Raw genomic sequence first — 21,421 nt, forward strand, 5'->3', positions numbered from 1 at the left:
ATTTTAGGACTTTCCTGTTTGCATAATTTTGTTTCAATGAAGTTTGCCATGGAAAGTCGAGGTTGAAGTGAGTGAAAGCAAACGTTCTAAAGCAAACCTGAGCAAAACAATGTAGTTTTAAAGTTTGTCTTGGCAAACTATACAAACCATAAAAGTGTTGGCAAAGTTTAGACCTGAAAAGTAAGGACTAGGGAGAATATGTTCAAGGTGAAGAATATATTCCTTGGTGAAGAAGGGACACTTTTTGCGGCTTTAATAGCAATACAATTGGGCATCATGAGATAATGAAATATTCAAACGATGCATTCGATTACGTGTCCAAGTCTAGTCAGTATCACCAGGCGGAGATGGTGAGATTGAGAGATGAGGGAATAAGAATATGAACTCAACAAGAAAAGAGGTACAAGTGATACATAAATAAATCTATGTCGGTAGGGTACATGGTGTTCGTGCGCATTGACCAAAAATTGTAAAAGAAATCCATATAGAACATATTCGTGAAAAAAGAGGAGAATCGAAATTGATCTCGGTTCTTATATAGAACGCTAGGCTTCTGCGGTCACATAACCTGACGTTTGCTCCATGTTCCATTTTAAAAGAGGTAAGGCAAGCAAAACAAGGAAATATCTGAAAACTTATGCAGCAGACAAACAAGGAAACATAAAGCATTAATACTCATTCACAAAAAGAAACATCAAGCATTGATCGGTCTGCTGACTCTAAACTGAAGGTAATTTTTCAGAAGAAAAACCGGGAGGAATGAAAGTAAAAAGGGGAGACCGCGCAAACTGCAGATGACTAAGCCTCAAATGTTACATTGTCAGTCAATGACTTAAGCCATAAAACATTATAGGTGTGAACTGGCAATAAAATGAGCTCCTAGCCAACTGCTTAATACGCAGAAGGATGTGACTGTTTCAATGTTCTTCTCATCATCACAAAGCCGAGCCCCTGACAATCTGGTTCCCCCCAACCGCAAATGGACTCAACACTTGCATAAAAGTCCAATGATCAACCAGTAAACAACAATCATCGGATCGGACCATCCAAATAGAAGAACAGAATGTACAAATCCAGCAGTTGAAGCGTGGAGAAGAACAAAGAACAGCGTCTCTTATCATCATATATCTGAATTGAAGTGCCACAAAGTGACTAGTCCGAACCCGAGAAACCTAAGCTTGCATACTAAATGCTCGCCAAATGACTTGGCCAGAGCAAAAGGCTTGACATTACACAACAATAAAAACAAGAGTTATGTTTATTACTGTACAAGTACAAGTCTATTCCCATTACCTCCTTCCCACACCTCACCTTCACCATCCTCCAGCTCCTCTTCTTCCTCTTCCTCCCCCTTCGGCACCGTCACAATTAACTCCCCATCAACACAGACTGCACTGGCGAGCTCGGGCCGAGTTGACTGAGGCAGGCGGAACCGCCACATATCAAGCTCCAATTGGTCCAGGGGGAGCAGCTCCAGGGACCCATTTGGCCTCACCACAACCTGCAGGAAGCCCCCATTTACATTATTCGCCATTAAAAGGAACATCCTAACCGTTGCTAGCTCCAGTTATCACGCAAATATCTCTACCATCTAATCAAGCCGAGAAATGAAGCAAATATGCACTAAACCATTCCAACTGACAATGCCAAATCACAATTTCTCCAAGAAATGTTCAATTCACGTTCGAATAAAGCCTTTACCTTGGTAACCCCCGGATGGATCTCGACAGTGTGGGCCCGGACATCCCCAACAATCCCGTCGGTCTCCGCCACGAAGCGGAAGAAACCGGGGCCCTCCTCCACCTCCACGTCGGCATCCGAGCGGAAGGGCAGCTCCAGCACCCGGCTGAATATGTGAGGCAGCCTCCTGAGCTTCTTGCTGTGGTAGGACCCGACCGCGGAAGCGCCCCGCGCGGAGCTCAAGTCGTATTGGACCGTAATGTTCCTCTTCTTGGTGGGGACTGGGTGGACCTTCATGGCGGTTCCTGAACACTCGATCGGCGGAAAGAGGGATTGCGGGCTCAATATCAGAATCAAGAGGAAAGTGAGGGATGCCCAGTTGAGAGGATACGAAGAATTCTTGTGGGTAGGAATCAAAATCTTAACTTGATTATTGCGGGGGAAAGGCACAATCATTCAATCAATCAAAACACTCAAAACTTGAAGGAAGAAACAACAAATTCAGGATTGAATCAAACCCTAGGAAGCTTTATATCCTGGGAAGATGGGATTGTGGGGATTGAGATTGTCGGTCGTGCGTCTGAGATTGTTGGGAGTGAAGATTTGATTGTCTGATTTCTATGCATTCCAAAAGGAAGGATTTGAGGGAAGGGAAAGCTTGTGACGTTTCTTTAAATCTTGCTTTTTGGATGAAGCGAAGAGAGACACTGATAAGGGAATCAAAAAGGAGAGGTGGGATGGTTTTCTTTCTGCCCCTCCCGATCCGAGAAATTGCTAAGAAAGCCCCTCCCATCATTATTTTATATGTTCTTCGGTTTTTCGCGGCAACCGTACGCTCTTTGTTCTCAGTTATAGGGGAGACTCATGAGTGATACTACTTGAGGATAAAGAAGGAGCACGCGAATTTTCACGGGTGAGGGTTGAATCCATAATTTCTTTATGTTGAGGATGACAATTGGCCTTGCAACATCCATTTCTCATATTTAATTAATTAATATAATAATTTGATTATTGCTTTTTTTTTAAGTGTGCACCACTTGTTATCGGAACCCACAATGGAATCTACTATTTGGAATTGTGTTGATCAATCCGTTGAGAGATTGTAAAACTCTCTCAATGTTTTTATTTATGAATGAGATTAAAATTGAACTTAAAAAAAATAGCGTCAACTTACATGAATCAAGATACATTGCTTGCATCATCTCTTTGCTTTATGCAGAATTTAAATGTAAATAAGGTTGAATTGAAAGACACAGCGTCTCTTATCATCATATCTGAATTAAATAAAATGCTAGTATTAGAAACCTGAGTTTGCATGCTAAATCTCTATTATTCCAAATGAGTTGCAACAAAATTTCTTAAAAATTACCAAAAAAAACAAGAGTTATTTATTTGTAAATTTTACAGTCTATTTTCTTTTCACCTTCACCACAGCACTTCTTCTTCTTTCATGAGTCACAATTAACTCCATAACACAATGCATGCGAGCTCGGCCGAGTTAAAACTGAGGCATGTGGAAGCCATATCAAGCTCCAATTTCAGCAGCTCCAGGGATTCATTTGGCCTCACCACAACCTGCAGGAAGCCCCCATACATTTTCATAAAGGAACATCCTAACGTTGCTAGTGAGTTAACGAAATACTCTATCTATCTAATAGAAGCAAAATGTGCTATCAGTAAAAAATCAAAAAAAAAAAAATGTTATACGCATATTTATTTATTCCATTAAATTTGTGCAATCCCAACAATCTTTGAAAACGACCTTTAGTGCATATAGCATCGTGATATTGACTGTTGAGATCTGTGTGGTAATTCGACAGGCCGAGCTGGCTCAATCGATTGTTTCTATGTTCCTCTTCTTGGTGACTTACCATCATTTTGAACACACGATCAGAAAAATCCTCAATACCAGTTATCGATTGTGTGAGGGTGCACTTAAATACGAAGAATTCTTGTGGGTAGGAATCAAAATCTTAACTTGATTATTGCGGGGGAAAGGCACAATCATTCAATCAATCAAAACACTCAAAACTTGAAGGAAGAAACAACAAATTCAGGATTGAATCAAACCCTAGGAAGCTTTATATCCTGGGAAGATGGGATTGTGGGGATTGAGATTGTCGGTCGTGCGTCTGAGATTGTTGGGAGTGAAGATTTGATTGTCTGATTTCTATGCATTCCAAAAGGAAGGATTTGAGGGAAGGAAAGCTTGTGACGTTTCTTTAAATCTTGCTTTTTGGATGAAGCGAAGAGAGACACTGATAAGGGAATCAAAAAGGAGAGGTGGGATGGTTTTCTTTCTGCCCCTCCCGATCCGAGAAATTGCTAAGAAAGCCCCTCCCATCATATTTTTATATGTTCTTCGGTTTTTCGCGGCAACCGTACGCTCTTTGTTCTCAGTTATAGGGGAGACTCATGAGTGATACTACTTGAGATAAAGAAGGAGCACGCGAATTTTCACGGGTGAGGGTTGAATCCATAATTTCTTTATGTTGAGGATGACAATTGGCCTTGCAACATCCATTTCTCATATTTAATTAATTAATATAATAATTTGATTATTGCTTTTTTTTTAAGTGTGCACCACTTGTTATCGGAACCCACAATGGAATTCTACTAATTTGGAATTGTGTCTGATCAATCCGTTGAGAGATAAAACTCTCTCAGCATGTTTTTATTTATGAATCTCAAAATTAAAATTGAACTTAAAAAAAATAAGCGTCAACTTACATGAATCAAGATACATTGCTTGCATTTTTTTTTCTTTTTTTATTTTCTCTTTGCTTTATGCATTGAATTTAATATTTTTGGTGAATATAAGGTTGAATTGAAATTGACCATAGGTTTCGCATCTTCTTCTAATATAATATAAAATGCTGTTTATTATTATAATTCTTGAGGTTTGCATTGCAGACATCTCTATTATTCTTATCTTATACACTGAGTTGCTTTTTAACAAACATTTCTTAAAAATTACCCAAAAAGATGGCATGAGCCAATCTGAGTTTCACATTATATTTGGTAAATTTTACAGTTTTTCTACTTTTTCTTTTTTTACCACAGGGCACATTTTGCTTCAATTTCATGAGATAACACAAAAATTTCAAAAATTTTATTATATAGCACAACATCAACTGTCCATAAAAATGATGGAAAAGCCAACGAGGAGTTATTATTTTCACACCCGATTCATGTGGAAGATAAAATCATGCTAGGTGATGCCAATTTTTCAAAAATTATGCTAGAACATGCACAACGGGTAAGAAGACGTGTTATCAGGTCTACTCTCCATATACACGACATCTGCAAATAGCCACCTCCAGCACATTTTCTACGGAAAAGTTAAGAGTTATGCCATATGGTGAGAAAATTCGAAACTTTTATGCTATTTAGTTTAATAGAAGCAAAATGTGCTGAATCAGTAAAAAAATCAAAAAAAAAAAAACATGTTATACGGCATATTTATTTATTCCATTAAATTTGTGCAATCTGTCCAAACACATCTTTGAAATACGACCTTTAGTGCATATATGCATCGTGATTATTGAACTGTTGAGATCTGGTGCATGGATAATTCTGACATGGCTCGAGCTGGTCATTCGAATCGGATTGTTTCTATTTGCTTCGGTACTAAACATATCCCTTTCCCGCCGAAAACATGACTTATTATTACCCATACATTAATTGAACACACGACATTCAGAAAAAAAGTCCTTTTTTCTAATACCTATGTTATGCGATTGTGTTGAGACGTGGTGCAACTTAAATAATCGACTAGTATGATCGTAACTCCATGCCATCCCAAAAATGTCAACCGCAACATACAACCATTAACTAACATACGATCTTCCTGTCAGTTTCATGCATGAAGAACGCGCAAGAGTGAAGGCTGCGTGCAATTGAATTTCTTTTCTTGCGGTTGACGTAAAATCAGAAAGAAAGACTACAGTCAATACGCGCAATGAATATTGCCTTTTCCATTATTTTTTTATTTTTATTTTTTTTGGGTGATTTGCTTTTTCCATGACATATTGTATATTATTATATATATAAGTTTATCAGATATGCCTTGGAGCCTGGATCTAAAACGATCGAAGCCGAAAACTCGAGTAGTGACCGGACATTGCAGAGGTTTATGCCACAGCAGAAGCCTCATCATGCTAATTCGAGATGCTCGGTTTTTCAATCGATCCAACTACTCCTGATCAAAACATGTAATACCCCCTCATCCCACACGCACCGACAAACTTTGACTGTGAGATATAACTGTTTGGTACTTCTAAATAAAATATAGAACAGGAATAAGATATCACTTAAATCATATTGTAAAATTCCATTCCCCAATCGGGGGAGGGGGCTGGCGATCCCAATCAGGGGTGATGGCCAGGGTCGTGACTCCACCCACCAGAATCGGAAGAATCCTCAATTTGAGAGTTCTCTCGATTCCGGAGGGTGGGGGCTTCGATTCCGGCCACCACCATCCTGATTGGGGTCACGCGACGCCCTCTCCCCAATTGGGGTCATCACCGTCTTCTGCGGTCTCGATTCCGTCCAAATTAACGGAAAATTTAACGCCATGCTAGAATTGTTATCAAATCGAAAATTTATACATTTTTAGATTAAGGAAAAAATTCACGCTAGAATTGTCAAAATGTAAAAAGTTAAATTTTTTTTTTTGGTTATTAATCCTAAAATTCTAAACTTCTGCCAACGTTTTCCATCTTGCTGAAGTTGGATGGCAAAGAGAGGCCATAAGTTACTTCCAAATTCTCATTCTTCTCTTTTTCTTCAAATTCCGCTTCCTGGAAATACCCGAGAATCATACGGATGATCAATTCTCCGCTAGGTTCTCTACTTCGATGAATCCAATAAACAAGGCCCGGAAAACGTTTCCCAATGGTAACACATACCTTCATTTTCAGAGGCTACAAGATGAGAATTTTAAATGGTTGCGGCATTTTACGTGTTTCTTCAGGCATTAACCTTATCGGAGCTGTGCCCATGGCACTGCCGAGATAAAAACAAGAGAAGAAACTGCCTGGATACTTCCGCAGACCCTTTGGCAGTTGTTGACGTGAGATCCACGACATTCCGTCTTCGCGTCCCTTTTAACTTTGTCCTGCTCTGCAACGCTGTACTGGTTGCATAAATTTTGGCCACAACTCCCATCGGATCACTGTGCCTGGAAAAGAACAAGCTGGTCAATCATGTCACCATGGCACATTGCCAAAAATCAAAATCGAAGGTCAGTGCAAAGCTAACATCCTTGCACGGAACATGCCAATCAAATTCTTAGAACACTCTTGTATAAGAATGTATGGCATCACGTTTACCAAAGAGGACAAAAGCCAGAGCTACTACAAATCCACGGTCCTGGGCCAAGACCGACATTTTGAATTAAGGGAACAAATCAAGGATAAGTGACAGAGAACTCACCAAATACATTGACCACCTTTAAACCACATCTACGGTGCATTCACCATCTCATCATCCTGGCTGGTAAAACTCGCCTCACCCTGGAGCCCGGACTTCCCAGGACACACCCATCAGATCAGTAGTCATAATATGTAAATACCTGAAATTATATGATTTACCCAGAAAAGGTCGACATGAGATCTGCACCCCGACTTTGGGGCAACAACAGCAAGTTCCAAGGTTGACATCATGGGAAAATTTCCAAAGACGGGATACTACCATTATGATAAAACAACTGCTAATTCTTTAAAACCAAGTTCTATTCTAGAACTGGGAACTTTACATCACAGTCTTCATGATCCGGTGTTCTAAATTACAGTGCTCCTACCGCCATCTCAAGCCGATATTATTATAATTCCAGAGGCGGCAGCTTCAGTAAATTGGCCAAAACAAGGAAAAGAGAAAGAGAACACAGCAAGATCAGGCATGTGAAGAGTCCAAGGGATCTTCCTGGTGACGCCGTCTCCTTCTATGAGACCTTCTACGGCTTCTGCTCGCTTGAGCTTTAGAGGATGCAGCAGAGGTTGTCGGGAGATGAATCTCCTCTTTCGTGGTCGACTCACCAAAAACATAGACAAGCGGGTCTCCCATCATATCAACTCCAGCATTTATCTACAACAAATGGAGGGACCATAAACTTGAATGGCACGAGTAAAAGAGATAATTCACTGCAAACTTTGTCTTGAATGATATTTGTGGATCGTTGTAAGAGAACATTAAAACTGCTTACAGGAGACCGCCTGACTTCAAGTTTTGTTTCCTCAGTGCCATGACTATTAGGAGAATTACTGGAGTTGATCTGGGGCTTGTTCTGAGGATTCCAGTGGGACCTACTGTGATACGGTTGATCACTCACGTTCTTGGTGTCAGTCTCAGAGGTGCTTTGACCATGTGCGACATTATCACTGAAGAAATTACGATATCGCCACCGTAACTTCGGCTTATCGGGAGTTGAATCATCAAAAACCTCCTCCGAGTAGAAATGCTTTGAAATCAGGTGCATCTTCCTGGGATTGTCCTGGTATTTCTTCACTATTCTGAGGTTTTAAGAAACTGTCAAAAATCTGAAATCTGTATTATGTAAGACTGTAAACATGTACAAGTTAAAGAGAGATTCTGTCACAAGTATCTTTGACCTAATAATCTTTTAATACAGAGATTAAAAGATGCCAAACGTGCACCATATATGAAAAGAATTCGAGAATAACACAGTAGCGAAGTAAAGATGACAACATACATGCTTGCTAATTCCCTCTGCATCCGACTACCCTCGAGGGCCAGAATATTGTCAACAGATGAGTCCAGAGACTTGCCGAATTTCCACAAACCCAAGAAAACAGCAGCTCCTATAAAAGCAAAGGAATGGACATCATAATAATCAATATAGTTTATAATCAGAAGTTGCATAGTTGGCTCATTTTGTCCACTGATACTCCTTAAGATCAAGAGGTCAAGAGCTAAGGACAATTTTGTAAGATATTATATACAAATGAGAGGAAGGGAAAGGGGGAGAAGCTCAAGAGACTTCTAATGAGAGCTATAAACACCATCCAAAAAAAAAATCATTTCTCTATTCACTGGTTATTGTAATTTTATAAATAAGATAATATTGGTGCCCTTTAGATGGAGGGATTTGAAGGGAATTGGAGAGGGGATATCCTTCCATATCCCTTCTCCAAATTAAGAATATGTTTGCTGGAGTCGAAGATAAAAAAGATGTTTTCAGGTTGAGAAAAAAAATTTCCCCATTTGGATGAAGTTTAAGGAATAACATGTCTCTCGCTAAATCCTCTCCATCCAAACATAGAGAGTCCTCCCCACTCTCTCTTCCTTTAAGTTTTTTTAGACGGGCTAAAAGGCTTACATACACAGGACATAGGGAGGAGGAAAAGGGAAATATCTTCTCACCTCCAGTAAGATTGATCCTTTGCCACCTGGTTAGAAACCTCCTTGTAGCTACAGAAGCTTCAACAGATTAGCAAAGAACAAGCACAAGAGATTAGACGGCTAAATGTATTCAGTTAGAAGAATAGATGGTTTCTGCAAGCAAGTGATTGTGTGCAAAATTAAGCATAGATTATTATTTGAAACAGAACGAAAATATATATGTTGCAAGATACTCCTTTAAGCCCCAAGGATACATAAGCTAACATTGATATTTTCAGTCCATCTGTTCAATGGAAGCTATTGATGGAAAATCATCGTCTGGTGCAGCATTCAAACTTTTGATACAATAGAAAAAAATTGAAAACTGACTAACAATGTATTTCCATGACCCGAGACAATTTTTAAAAAGACAGGCTCAAAGATATTTCTTCTAAAGATTCTTTTCATTGAAAACATTGTAAAGATGGAAGAAACGAACTCTATGAAACCTGAACTAAAAAAATTTTCCAGCTTCTGGGAGGATGCGGCAAATTTTACATGCAAGGGGGAGAGAAATGCTAGCCACGTCTCAGCTAGAATCCCAAATGCTATGTTTATATCACAAAATCAATGTTAATATCCTTTAAAATTTTGTTCCTTGAAACCTAAGATGAGATAATCTCTTCACATAGTGTACAAGAACAGTTCTTTGGAAATTGAGTTACCAAGCAAAGAGAAAGGATAGTCTACGCTTAGAGCCAGTGTATCTAATGAAATCTCACTACTAAGGACTTTTTCAGTTGCTAACAAGAATACGAAAGCACAAGCATTTCCTAATAATCTGAATGTAGATTAAGCTTAAATTTGTGGAGAATACTTAAGTCATTGCAAGGACATGAAACACAGTCTCCCCGAAGCCAGGAGAGGAAAACAAACCTGCCCATACAACACCAGAACCAACACAAGCACCAACAGTAAAGTCCTTGATCGCTCTTGCCTTACATGCCAACATAATATTTGCTTCTGCCCTTGTCAGATCCTGCAATATAATCAGTCAAATAAGTATCATCAGGAAGTTCCATTTACAACATGTACAGTGCACCCATCTTTACTTGTACAAGCCGTGAAACCAGTTTCCTAGCGGGCAATACTGATATTGACAGTGTAATAAGGAACTCCATCTCTCCACTGCTCAATTTGACATGGAACTCGGGCTATTGCAAAGACTTTGTTAAGCTCTAGCTCCCCTGCTAACCCGAAGAGCTAAGGCAATGCATCCGAGCAATTTTGGCTCATTGCTATTCTCAATGTAGAACACTGAAAGCTGCCAACTTTTGACATGATTGGTCTAGTTAGACCCTCTTCTGAGTGCGACTTGGTGAATAAGCTGCTTACAACTATCCCGCAAATTGAAAATCGATATAAAATCGGACAGAACAATCAAGTGTTGGGTATCATCTGAAAAATACACATTCCCCTTCATAGTAATCTGCTATCTTAAGCACACATGACCTCATCTATGCAGCTAACGCAGCACATAGCTTATCATCAAAACGAAAAGGGAAAAAAAAAAAAGAGAGATGGAGAAAGAGAGAGAGCAAACAAAGGCCACTTCATGTCACCATATAAAGCTCCAACTTTCTGCAAATTAATCACTCAGAATCGTAAAATGCACCAAGAAAATGGAATCAGGAGATGAAACCGACAAGATATGCTAAGAGCAATCAGAATTATTCGCTCATAACCACGAAACTGTTGAGTGTATACAGGCCAAGATACTAAAAGCCCGAATGCAGTCCGATGGGAAGAAGCTCTAGTTTTGAAATTCAGAAGCTATCACCAAGCGAAATTGCAATAACCCCAACTGGGCAATTTCCATAAACATCCTCACAGTGTCGGGGGTCGAGTTCGCTGAGAATTACCTGCTTGGAGACGAGAACTTGCTCAAGATCAACAAGAGCATCACCCATTGCTACTTGCTCCTCGATCGAAGTTACTTCCCTTACGGGCTTTTCAAATGCTCCCTGAAAAGCTCTGATCAAATTTCAAAGATCGAAAGAGACTCTCAGCAAAATGGAGCCTTCTCCAGAAGAGGGAAGAGAGAGAGAGTGGAGAAGAGAGAGGGAGACGATGAGAGTGGCGGAGACTCAGGACAGGAGGGAGGGGGTGGGGCATCTTTTGAAAAATATTAAAACATTTGGGTCGTTTTGCAATTTTCAAAACGTTGGGAATTACAAGAGAGGAGAAGAATGGAGATTTGCAGTCGATCAGGCCAATTATACTCAACATCGCCATATTACTCATTTCTCCCGGAAGAAATTGCAGGTAGTGAATTAATATTATTATGAGTTAGTCTTATCGTATTCCATGAGTGCTAATCCTTTCGGTTTCCAAAATTGAGGCGACAACATAGCATTGTGAACATATGTCTCAATTCTATTGATAATCATATAAAAGGTCACGCGACAAAAGACTTTTTTTCATGTTACGAAGCATATTACTACATCTATTTCTGATTTTGGTTATTGTATATAAATGCATAGATTTGATGGAAATTTCATCTGAGAGAAGTGCGTTGGCATGGACAAAAAACAGTGCTGAAGCAAAAATGCTTTCGGCACGTGTGGTCGACCAGTTAGGATAGGAAATAAAGAGAGGATGGAATAAAATTGAAATCTTAAGAAAAATATCTCAATCAAGTGTTTATTGTATATTAAAATTTGGGATTGCTATACCAAGGAGAAAAGACCGATTCGCCTGAAAAATAAATATTCTCAACATCTTCTCAGAAATAGAAAGAAGAAAAATAATTGAAAATTACTTAATAACAAAAAAAAGCAACAAGCTGTTCGAAGAACATCTACAGAAGAGGGGGCCATGGGGCCCGTTGCTGGCCACCACCGCCTCGGCAAGTCACTGGTGGTCCCAAGGGTCCTTGGCAACCTCGCCCGGAGTGATGGTAGTCGGCGTCAGGCTCCTACCACCCCATAATTGTCTCTCTCTCTTCACATAGTGAGTCGATGGGGGCTGTGTTGGCCGGAATCGAGCCACCGCAGTCCCGATCTCCTCTCCTCTTCTCTCAAAAGAGAAGAATGTTGGGACGAATTATGGATCAGTGGGGCTCGACGTTGGCCACCATAGCCCTATGCGAGGTCGTCAGGTGGATGCCAACGACCTCGCCAAGGTAGTGGCCAGGGCTCCACTGCCCCTCTTGCAACATTTCCTTTCCACAAATCCTGTGATGGCAAATTTAGAAAATTTGAAATAGGGGTGAGGATAGTTTTGTCTCTTTGCTCAAATTTAATCTTAATCCGCACATAATCCACCCCTAGCTGTTTAGGATTTTAAGGCACGCTTGGTTTTAAAGTTTTTTTCTTTTACTTTACTCCATTTAACTATACTTATCTTTAATTCAACAACATAATTATTATTTTTTCATTTTCTTCAATTTTTAATATTAAATTCTTTTAATTATTTATTACTTTTTTCACAATTTAACATCACAATCATTACTTTCTCTTAACTATTCATTACTTTTATCATTTTTTTCCATAATTCAACAACACAATCATTATAATTTCAAATAAATATAATTATTTATAGTTAGAAACTCCACTTCATTCCCAAACAAAGCCTAAAAATCCTACCATACACAATAGTTGGATGATCAAATGTAGCCTTTGAGTATAGAAAGGGAATTGTAATCGAATCCGTCTCAGTGAAGATAATTGAAAGTAGTCTTTCATTGAAGGTATAAGCTGCAAAATTCTTTTCATTGCCGGCCTGTTTGGTTAAGTGGAATCTGGATTCGGATCTGGCCTAATCCCTTCAGAATTGGACAGCTCGCGTTTCGTTTCTAATTTGGATCAGAATTCGAAATCCATTTACGGCCCAATTCTGTACGGAACCAGTCCCCCATAAATGTCAGATTCCGAATTTCGAGCCACCAAGAATAGGTTACCCAATATACCCTTCAGTATTCATTATATTTATGATTTCTACCACTCTTCCCAAACCCACCGCCGCCGTCTGCCACCGCCGCTTCCGATCGCCGCCACCGTGCTGTTGCACCTCTGCCTCCACTTTCAACGCTCGAACGACCTCTCCAAACCGGTTCCGGCATGGGGAGGCCGGATGTGGCCTCTTCATGGCATTATCTCATCGGCATGAGCGAGATTCAACCGGTAGGAGGGTCTATCGAATCATTAAACCGGTGAGCATCACCAAGACGAGGCTCGTCGAGGGTCTTTTAGGCTCGCCCTGGGAGGGCCTCTCTCTCTCATCCTCACACTCAGCTGTCAGCTCAAGCAAGTGCTTAAGCTAACCAACAAATCCATTCAACCCACATAAGGATTTGATCTTAGTTTCTTCCCAAAAATGGCGCTGGTCCCATCCGACCCAATTAGCAACGGAAGCGGAGGAGGCCCACTTTTTAAATTTTCAAAAAAAATAAGGGTATACACGTCAAATCAAATATAAAATTTCGATTCTTAATTTTGCTATCATCTCCAACCAAACATACAGTTCTCTTGAACATAACATGTCGATTTTAACTCTAGAAGACTACACAGGCACCGCTCGCATGTAAGAACGCAAGGCAAGGCTTATACGGCAAAATGCGAAGCTGCCACAAATCCCCGAGTCATATACCAAGACCTACATATGGAATTAAAAGGGAAAAAATCGAGGGCAAGTGAGAGAGAGCACCCCAAATACACTGATCACCTTTACACCACAATACTATGCATTCACCATCTCATATGGTTGGTAGCCACATAAAGTATAGTTGAATTCATATGATCTATTCAGAACAGGAGGACAGGAGATTCGCACCTCGACTTTTGGGTAAAAACAGCAACTCGAAATGAATGATGAAAAAATACCTGCAGACTGGATACTATCAATACAGTAAAACAACGGTTAATTCTTCAAAGCCAAATTCTATTCTAGAATGGGGAACTTTACATATTGCAGTCTCCGCGATTCACTTGTCGAGGTTAAACTGCTCTATCCGCCAACCTCAAGCCGATATTATCATAATTCCAGACCCTACAGCTCTAGTGAATTGGCCGAGACAAATGAAAAAGAAACAGACAAAATATAGCAAGATCAGGCATGTGAAGAGTCCAAGGGAATTTCCTGGTGATGCCGTCTCCTTCCATGAGATCTTTCATGGCTTTTGCTCACCGGAGCTTTGGGGGGTGCAGCTGAAGCTTTTGGGTGATTAGTCTCCTCTCTCGGGGTCGACTCACCAAAAACACAGTCAAGCGGGTCTCCCATCAATATCCCCTCGAGGGTCTATCTACAATAATAGATGGAAGGGCCATATGATTGAATGGCACAGATAACACAGTCAAGCGGGTCTCCCATCATATCCGCTCCGGGGTTTATCTACAATGATAGATGGAGGGACCATAAAATTGAATGGAAAGGACAAACGAGAAAAAATATTGCAAACTTCATCTTGAATCATATTTGGAGATTGTCGTGAGAGAAAATTTAAACTAATATTTGTTTGGTTATGCGGAATTGGGAAACTTTTCCAGTTAACCATTTTGCTCCTCTTGAAAGACAAAGGAAGGCGGGGGGATGAACAAATGTTTCAGGAGACATGCTGGACCGTAAAACATCTTGTAAAGGACAAGACACCATTTTTTACTGCACCCTATGTTTAAAGAAGTGAAATTTGAAAACTGGAATTTTTTTTTTCTTGATTATCCAAAGAGCGAATTGATCTGTTATATCTACTTACAGGAGACTTCGAGTTTTGTTTCCTCGGTGCCATGACTACTAGGAGATTCACTTGAGCTGATCTTGGGTTTGTTCTGAGGATTCCGGTGGGACCTATTTGTTGGAGAAAAAATGGTGATGTGAGAAGACACAATGTCTGAGATCGGTTGAAAAAAAAATGAGGAAATTTATAAAAAACAAAGGTTCAGTAACCCAAAAGCTTAAGCCAATGGGTTACTGGATCTTTGTCTTTTATAAACTTCCTCATTTTTTTTTCAACCGATGTGGGACATTGTGTCCTCTCACATCACCACTTTTTCTACAACATTCCGTCCTCACGTGGTATCGTGTCGTCTTACACGAGTCACGTGACCTTAATCAATCGACGAGACCACACGACTTAATTACACCCGCCCTCACTTCGATGTTCCGACATCGGACACAACGGGTGCCTGCTCGAAGCGCACGTTACGCTTAGACTCGAGCCTACGGGCTACACGGGCGGACCCGCGCATACATGCACGTTATGCGCACCTCACGACACGAAGCTGCACCCAGGATTATAACCATGGGCTCTGATACCAGTTGGATAATTTTTTTTTTTGGAAGCAGAATAGAATCTACTTTTATTGATTAACTGCATTACATAAAAAAACAAACGAGCTGAACAACCTCAGCTTTCTTCTCCCACTAACTTAGCCACAACTTAACTGCTTCCTAAATACATGGCTTAGTGCTATGACTGATTCAACTAAAGCAGCTGGACATAAAAACAGAAATATTAAAAATAGAAATTGCAGCCTTGAGACATTATTGCCACGAGACTGTTGATCGATTCCACTCTCTGTGGTAGCCTCGGATGTGCTCTGATCATGGGTGACTTTTCCCTCTGAACACTTTTGACTTCTAAGCCCTTAATTTATCAAGTTTTTTATACACAGCCAAAAGGCTTTCCATACGGAGGACATGGGAATGAGGAAAAAAGAAATTTCCTCTTACCTCCTGAAAGAATAGTACTTTGCCACCTGGTTAGAAATCTCCTTGTAGCTGCAGAAACTTCAGCATATTAGAAAAGAACGAGAGCAAGAGATTATGCAGCTAAATGTATTCAATTAGGAGAATAGACGGTTTCTGCATGCAAGTAATTATGAAAATAAGCTAGATTATTATTTGAATCAGAAGGAAAAGTATTTGTTGCAAGAGACTCCAAGGATACATAAGATAACGTTAATGCTTTCAGACCATCTGCTCGAGGGGAAGCTATTGACGGCCAATCATAGTCTAATGTTCAAATTTTTGATACAATAGAGAGAATGAGAAAACTGACTAATAAATCTATTCCATATTTCCATGACCCAAGACACTTCTTAAGTAAAAAATATATATAAATATATATATTTGCCATAATGATTCTTTTCATTGAAAACATTGTCAAGATAATAAAAAGTAACTCTACGTAACAGACTGAGCCCAAAAATTTTCCTGCTTCTGGGAGGATTTGGTGTAATTTTACATGTAATGGAGAGAGAAATGCTTGCCACCTCTCTGCTAGAATTCCTAACGCTATGTTTATACCACAAAAAAACGATGTTGGCATCTTTTAAATTTTGGTTCCTTGAAACTTATGATGAGATACGGCACCTGTGTTATCTCTTCACAGAGCGTAAAAGTGCAAATGTTTGGAAATTAAGAGTGCGTTTGGATTTAGAGTTGAGTTGAGTTTTGGTTTTAATTGGTTTGTAATGATTGTATTGTTGAATTATGAGAAAAAGTGTGAAAAAGTAATGAATAGTTGAGAGAAATTAATGATTGTGTTGTTAAATTGTGAAAAAGTAATGAATAGTTGAGAGAATTTAATATTAAAAATTGAATTGAATGATTAAAAAAATTAAAAAAATTAATGATTGTGTTATTGAATTGAAGATAAGTGGAGTTGAGTTGAGTTAAGTTGAAAATCTTTTAAAAAACAAACACATCCTAAGTCGTTAAGGAATAAAAGATAATTTAGGCTTTCGAGCCAGTGCATCTAATGACCCAGGACAATTGAGCCACTAACCAGAATAAGAAAGCACAAGCATTTCATACTCATCTCAATGTCGATGAAGCTTGCAAAGGCATGAAACTCAGTCCCCTGAAGCCATGAGAGGAACACAAACCTGCCCATACAACACCAAAACCAGTGCAAGCACCGACGGTAAAATCCTTGAGCGCTTTCGCCCTACATGCCAACATAATATTTGCTTCTTCCCTTGTCACATCCTGCTATGTGAACAGCCAAATAAATATCAGCTGGCATTTTCACTTGCAACAGCAAGCATAGCAAACTCATTTTTACATGTATCCGCCACAACAGTTCAATAGTCGGCGCTTACTGATATCAACAATTTACCAAGGAAATCTATTTCTCTATATCACAATTTGACATGGTACTTGGGCCTTTGCAAACACTTTGTTGAGCTCTAGTTTCCTTGCTACACTGAACAGTTAAGTCAATGCATACCATTCACAGCAATTTTGCCTCATCGTCACTCGGTCTCACAATACGTACACCCACAGGCTGCCAACTTTTGACATGATTGGTCTATTTAGACACATTCTCAAGTGGAACAATGTTAACAGACTGTTTACGATTACCTTTCCCAAATTGAAAATTGAGATAAAATTGGACAGAGCAACGATAAGCTGGGCGTCGAGTGTCGGGTATCATCCAATGAAAAACAAATGTTACCGTCCCTAGAAACCTGTTGTCTAAAGCACACATGAGACCTCATCTAGGCAGCTGACTCAGGACATAGCTCAAGCTCATCATCACAACTGTCTGCAAACTAAGCACTGACCACCGGCAAGAAATCACGCCATCATTCGCACATAACCACGAAGCTGTTTTCAGTGAAAATGGCAGGGCAGTACATATACTGAAAACCCAAATGCTGTCCGACTGGAAGCTCTAGTTTTGAACTTCAGAAGTCATTACTCAGCAAAATTGCAAGAAACCCAGCAGCGGGGGAACTTTCACGAAAAATGGAGGAGGGAACACGGTGAAGATCGATAATGGCATCGGCCATTGCTGTTTGCTGCTCCTCGAATTACTTCCTCTGCGAGCTTTTTGACATGAGAGCTCTCTGAATGTCCCGAAGATCGAAGGAGACTGCCACTGCCACTGCCACTGCCAGCATGAGCTGCACGCTTGTCCGCTCCCACTCCGGGCATGGAATGGAAGAAGACGTGGCAGAGGCAGGCGGTAACAGAGCGGAGACGAGAAGAGACTTGCAGTAGCAGCCAAAATCTATCCTTTGCGTTTGTGCTGGGCTTCAATATGACCAGAGATCCATTTTGGAGCCGATTTCTAGGCCAATTCTCTTTTTTACTGTATTGCTTCTCAACGGTTTGAATGCAGGTCTGGTAATTAGTCGGACGAAACCTGAATATCCCTCATTATCGAAATATGTATTTGATTATGTGAACTGACTGGAAATTTCATTTGTTTGAAGTGAAGCCTGTTTGTATGTGCAGAAGAGCTTCGAGTGCAGCGCGATAAATGCTTAGCAGGAAAACGGAATGATAAACCGAATCTGTCTCAAGTGAAGATGATCGATCAAACGCAATCTACTCATGCCCTTGTCCTCTACGACACTATGAATATCTTCGCCTGCGCTCCACGAAGGAAAGTCGATCAACAAGAAGAGACGGAACTGCAACTCATCAGTCCCTCACATAATTCACTTCCAAAAGAGATTAAGCAAAAGATATGTCTCTGACTATAGCCATCAACCAATACCTCTCTAGATGCATGCATGGCCTCTAACGAAAGGGACAAGCACTCACGGTGCGATAGGTACATTGATATCTGTTGGGGATAGGGATGTACTCAACCAAACAATAACGCAGCAATTAATCTTCCTCCCCTACTGGTGTAATCGAGATAGGAACTAATCAAATCAACCAACAAGCAGTAAAGTAAAACAACACCAAGAATTTTACGTGGAAAACCCCAATGTGGGGAAAAACCACGGGACCAACAACTCCGAATCAACGATCCACTATGAAGATTATACAATGTCTTTCATCAAGGGTAACCCTTGGATCACCAAACTCAAGAGAAACACTCTCTTGGATCACCCAAATACTAAATTCGTCACCCACACCGGGTGGTTCACAAAATCAGCTGAAACAGCACCTACAGAGCTCGAATAGAAATTCTGACCGTTCAGAAGTTAGCCCCACGTGTTGTGAAGCTGCTGTCAAAATTTCGTCCCAATCGGAGTTCGTTTGATGTCCCGATCGAGGTTGATCTCCAGCTGCGCGCTGCCCCTGTTCTTCGAATTCTGCTGTCTGCTCTTCCCTGGTTTTGTGCTGCTATGCTGCTGCACTTCTGCCGCTCTACTCAAATCTGCAGCTGTTCTGCTGCTATTATACCTCAGCTGATTTGCTGAAACAAAAACCCTAATAAAATGGGTTCTTGGGCTTATTAAGGCCCGATAAAAGCCCAATACAATTTGAGCCCAACTTCCTCCAAATTGGAGGGATACCCAACAAACCCCAACTCCCCCTCCCGACTATTTGGAGGCTTCAAGCATACCGGCTATACTTCGGCAAACATGAAGTTTTCTCCCTAGCGAGAGGTTTTGTCATCATATCAGCTCCATTCTCATCGGTGTGCACTTTGTCTAGCTTCACCAGCTTGGACTCCAACACATCTCTAATCCAATGAAACTTGATATCGATAATTTCGACCTCGAATGGAAAGTGGGATTCTTGCAAAGATGAATGGGCTTTGGACTATCACAGTGTAGAACATACCTTTGTTTCTTGCTTCTCTGCTCAACTCCTGCAAAAACTTTTGCAACCACAACATCTCCTTGCAACCTTCGGTCACCGCAATGTATTCGGCTTCCGTTGTAGACAAAGCGATGCACTTTTGAAGCCTTGATTGCCATGAGATAGCTCCCCCTGCAAAAGTCATCAAGTATCCCGAAGTGGATTTCCGGGAATCGATATCTCCTGCCATATCTGCATCCGTGTAGCCCACTAACTCCGGCTTACCAGTGCCAAAGTGTAAACACACCTTGGATGTTCCTCTGAGATACCTCAGGATCCACTTAACTGCATTCCAATGCTCTTTCCCCGGATTGGAGAGAAAACGACTAACCACACCAACAGAATGAGCGATATCTGGTCTTGTACAGACCATGGCATACATCAAACTTCCTACAGCTGATGAGTAAGGAACTTTCTTCATCTCTTCTTTCTCCTTCTCACTTGTAGGACATTGCTTCGAGCTAAGTTTGAAATGAGAAGCAAGTGGTGATGAAACTGGTTTAGCATTACCCATGTTGAACCGATCCAAAATCTTCTCGATGTACTTCTCTTGAGAAAGCCAAAGTTTTCCACTTGATCTGTCACAAGAAATATGCATCCCAAGGATCTGCTTTGCCGGTCCCAAATCCTTCATGGCAAAGGACTTGTTGAGCTCCTTCTTCAACTCTGTAATCTTGCTCATATCATGACCAACAAGTAGCATATCATCCACATATAACAGTAAAATGATAAAATCACCATTCGAGAATTGTTTCACGAACACACAATGATCTGAAGTTGTCCGTGTGTAGCCATGGCTCAACATGAAAGAGTCAAACTTTTTATACCACTGCCGAGGTGCTTGCTTAAGCCCATACAAGCTCTTTCTCAGCCTGCACACCAAATGCTCCTTACCTTTAACTCGGAATCCTTCAGGCTGCTCCATATATATTTCTTCCTCCAAGTCACCATGTAGGAAAGCTGTTTTTACATCGAGCTGCTCGATCTCCAAATTTAGACTAGCTGCCAGTGCGAGAACAACTCGGATCGATGACATCTTGACAACGGGCGAGAAGATCTCCTCGAAGTCAACTCCTTTCTTCTGGTTGAAACCTTTCACTACTAGTCGAGCTTTGTATCGAGGTCGCGAGTTCTCTGTCTTCAACCTGTAGACCCATTTGTTCTTCAATGCTCTCTTACCTTGCGGTAGCTTCACTAGGTCATACGTGTGATTTTCAGACAAGGAGTTCATCTCCTCATTCATCGCCTTCAACCAGTGCTCCTTGTACTCATGTGCCACAGCTTCATCATAGCACTCAGGTTCTCCCCCGTCAGTCAGTAGCACATATTCATGAGGCGGATATCTTGTAGATGATCGTCTTATTCTATCAGATTGTCTAGGTAGATCTGCAGGCTCTAACTGTAACTGCGAGCCTGTATCATCCGTAGTCACATCATCATCTACCTGAGGAATCTCACCCCCAGTCGTGGTTTCTTCATACTCACCAGGTACCTCTTCCATTGGATGCTCTACATCAACCGGTACAGGAATAGAGATCTCGTGAGGATTGCCTACACTGGCCTTCTCTAACTTTTGCAAATCCTCGATTGTCTGGTCCTCAAAGAAGACAACATCCCTGCTCCTGATGATCTTCTTGCTATCAGGGTCCCAAAGCCTGTACCCGAACTCTTCATGTGCATAACCCAAGAAGATGCACTGTTTTACCTTGGCATCAAGTTTTGATCTTTCATCTCGAGGAATGTGAACAGATGCCCTGCACCCGAATACTCTGAGATGCTTGTATGATACTTTCTTGCCGGTCCACACCTGCTGGGGTACATCTCCATCAAGTGCAACTGACGTGTAAGATTA

The 21,421-nt window shown here is 40.7% G+C and overlaps 2 protein-coding genes across 4 annotated transcripts; both read right to left on the minus strand.

The window, feature by feature from the left end:
* Positions 1–1,080: 1,080 nt before the first annotated feature.
* Positions 1,081–2,445, minus strand: LOC116207234. 2 transcript variants are annotated; one of them, XM_031540136.1, is made up of 3 exons: positions 2,107–2,445; positions 1,702–1,985; positions 1,081–1,501 (listed from the first exon to the last, which is right to left on the minus strand). In XM_031540136.1, the coding sequence occupies exons 2-3, from the start codon at positions 1,975–1,977 to the stop codon at positions 1,262–1,264; spliced, it is 516 nt and encodes a 171-aa protein (XP_031395996.1). In that variant the 5' UTR covers positions 1,978–1,985; positions 2,107–2,445; the 3' UTR covers positions 1,081–1,261. The 2 variants fall into 2 exon arrangements, with proteins under 2 accessions (XP_031395996.1, XP_031395995.1); XM_031540135.1 differs by having other exon boundaries at positions 1,702–2,445.
* A 4,897-nt stretch (positions 2,446–7,342) lies between these two features.
* Positions 7,343–11,182, minus strand: LOC116209226. Of its 2 annotated transcripts, none has more exons than XM_031542811.1 (6): positions 10,944–11,182; positions 9,958–10,060; positions 9,064–9,111; positions 8,393–8,501; positions 7,886–8,192; positions 7,343–7,767 (listed from the first exon to the last, which is right to left on the minus strand). In XM_031542811.1, exons 1-6 carry the CDS (start codon positions 10,989–10,991, stop codon positions 7,576–7,578), a joined length of 807 nt encoding a protein of 268 aa, XP_031398671.1. In that variant the 5' UTR covers positions 10,992–11,182; the 3' UTR covers positions 7,343–7,575. The 2 variants fall into 2 exon arrangements, with proteins under 2 accessions (XP_031398671.1, XP_031398670.1); XM_031542810.1 differs by having other exon boundaries at positions 9,064–9,120; positions 10,944–11,180.
* Positions 11,183–21,421: the final 10,239 nt, after the last annotated feature.

This window comes from Punica granatum, chromosome 5 (assembly GCF_007655135.1).
Source record: "Punica granatum isolate Tunisia-2019 chromosome 5, ASM765513v2, whole genome shotgun sequence".
Lineage (NCBI taxonomy): Eukaryota > Viridiplantae > Streptophyta > Magnoliopsida > Myrtales > Lythraceae > Punica > Punica granatum.

Coding starts and splice junctions, on each gene's coding strand:
- LOC116207234 (XM_031540135.1), bottom strand. CDS start 2,136: ATGATTGTGCCTTTCCCCCGCAATAATCAAGTTAAGATTTTGATTCCT. Junction 1,502..1,701: donor TCCATCCGGGGGTTACCAAG/GTAAAGGCTTTA, acceptor GGCTTCCTGCAG/GTTGTGGTGAGGCCAAATGG.
- LOC116209226 (XM_031542810.1), bottom strand. CDS start 10,991: ATGGGTGATGCTCTTGTTGATCTTGAGCAAGTTCTCGTCTCCAAGCAG. Junction 8,193..8,392: donor CAGAGGGAATTAGCAAGCAT/GTATGTTGTCAT, acceptor TTAAAACCTCAG/AATAGTGAAGAAATACCAGG. Junction 7,768..7,885: donor TTGAAGTCAGGCGGTCTCCT/GTAAGCAGTTTT, acceptor CATTTGTTGTAG/ATAAATGCTGGAGTTGATAT.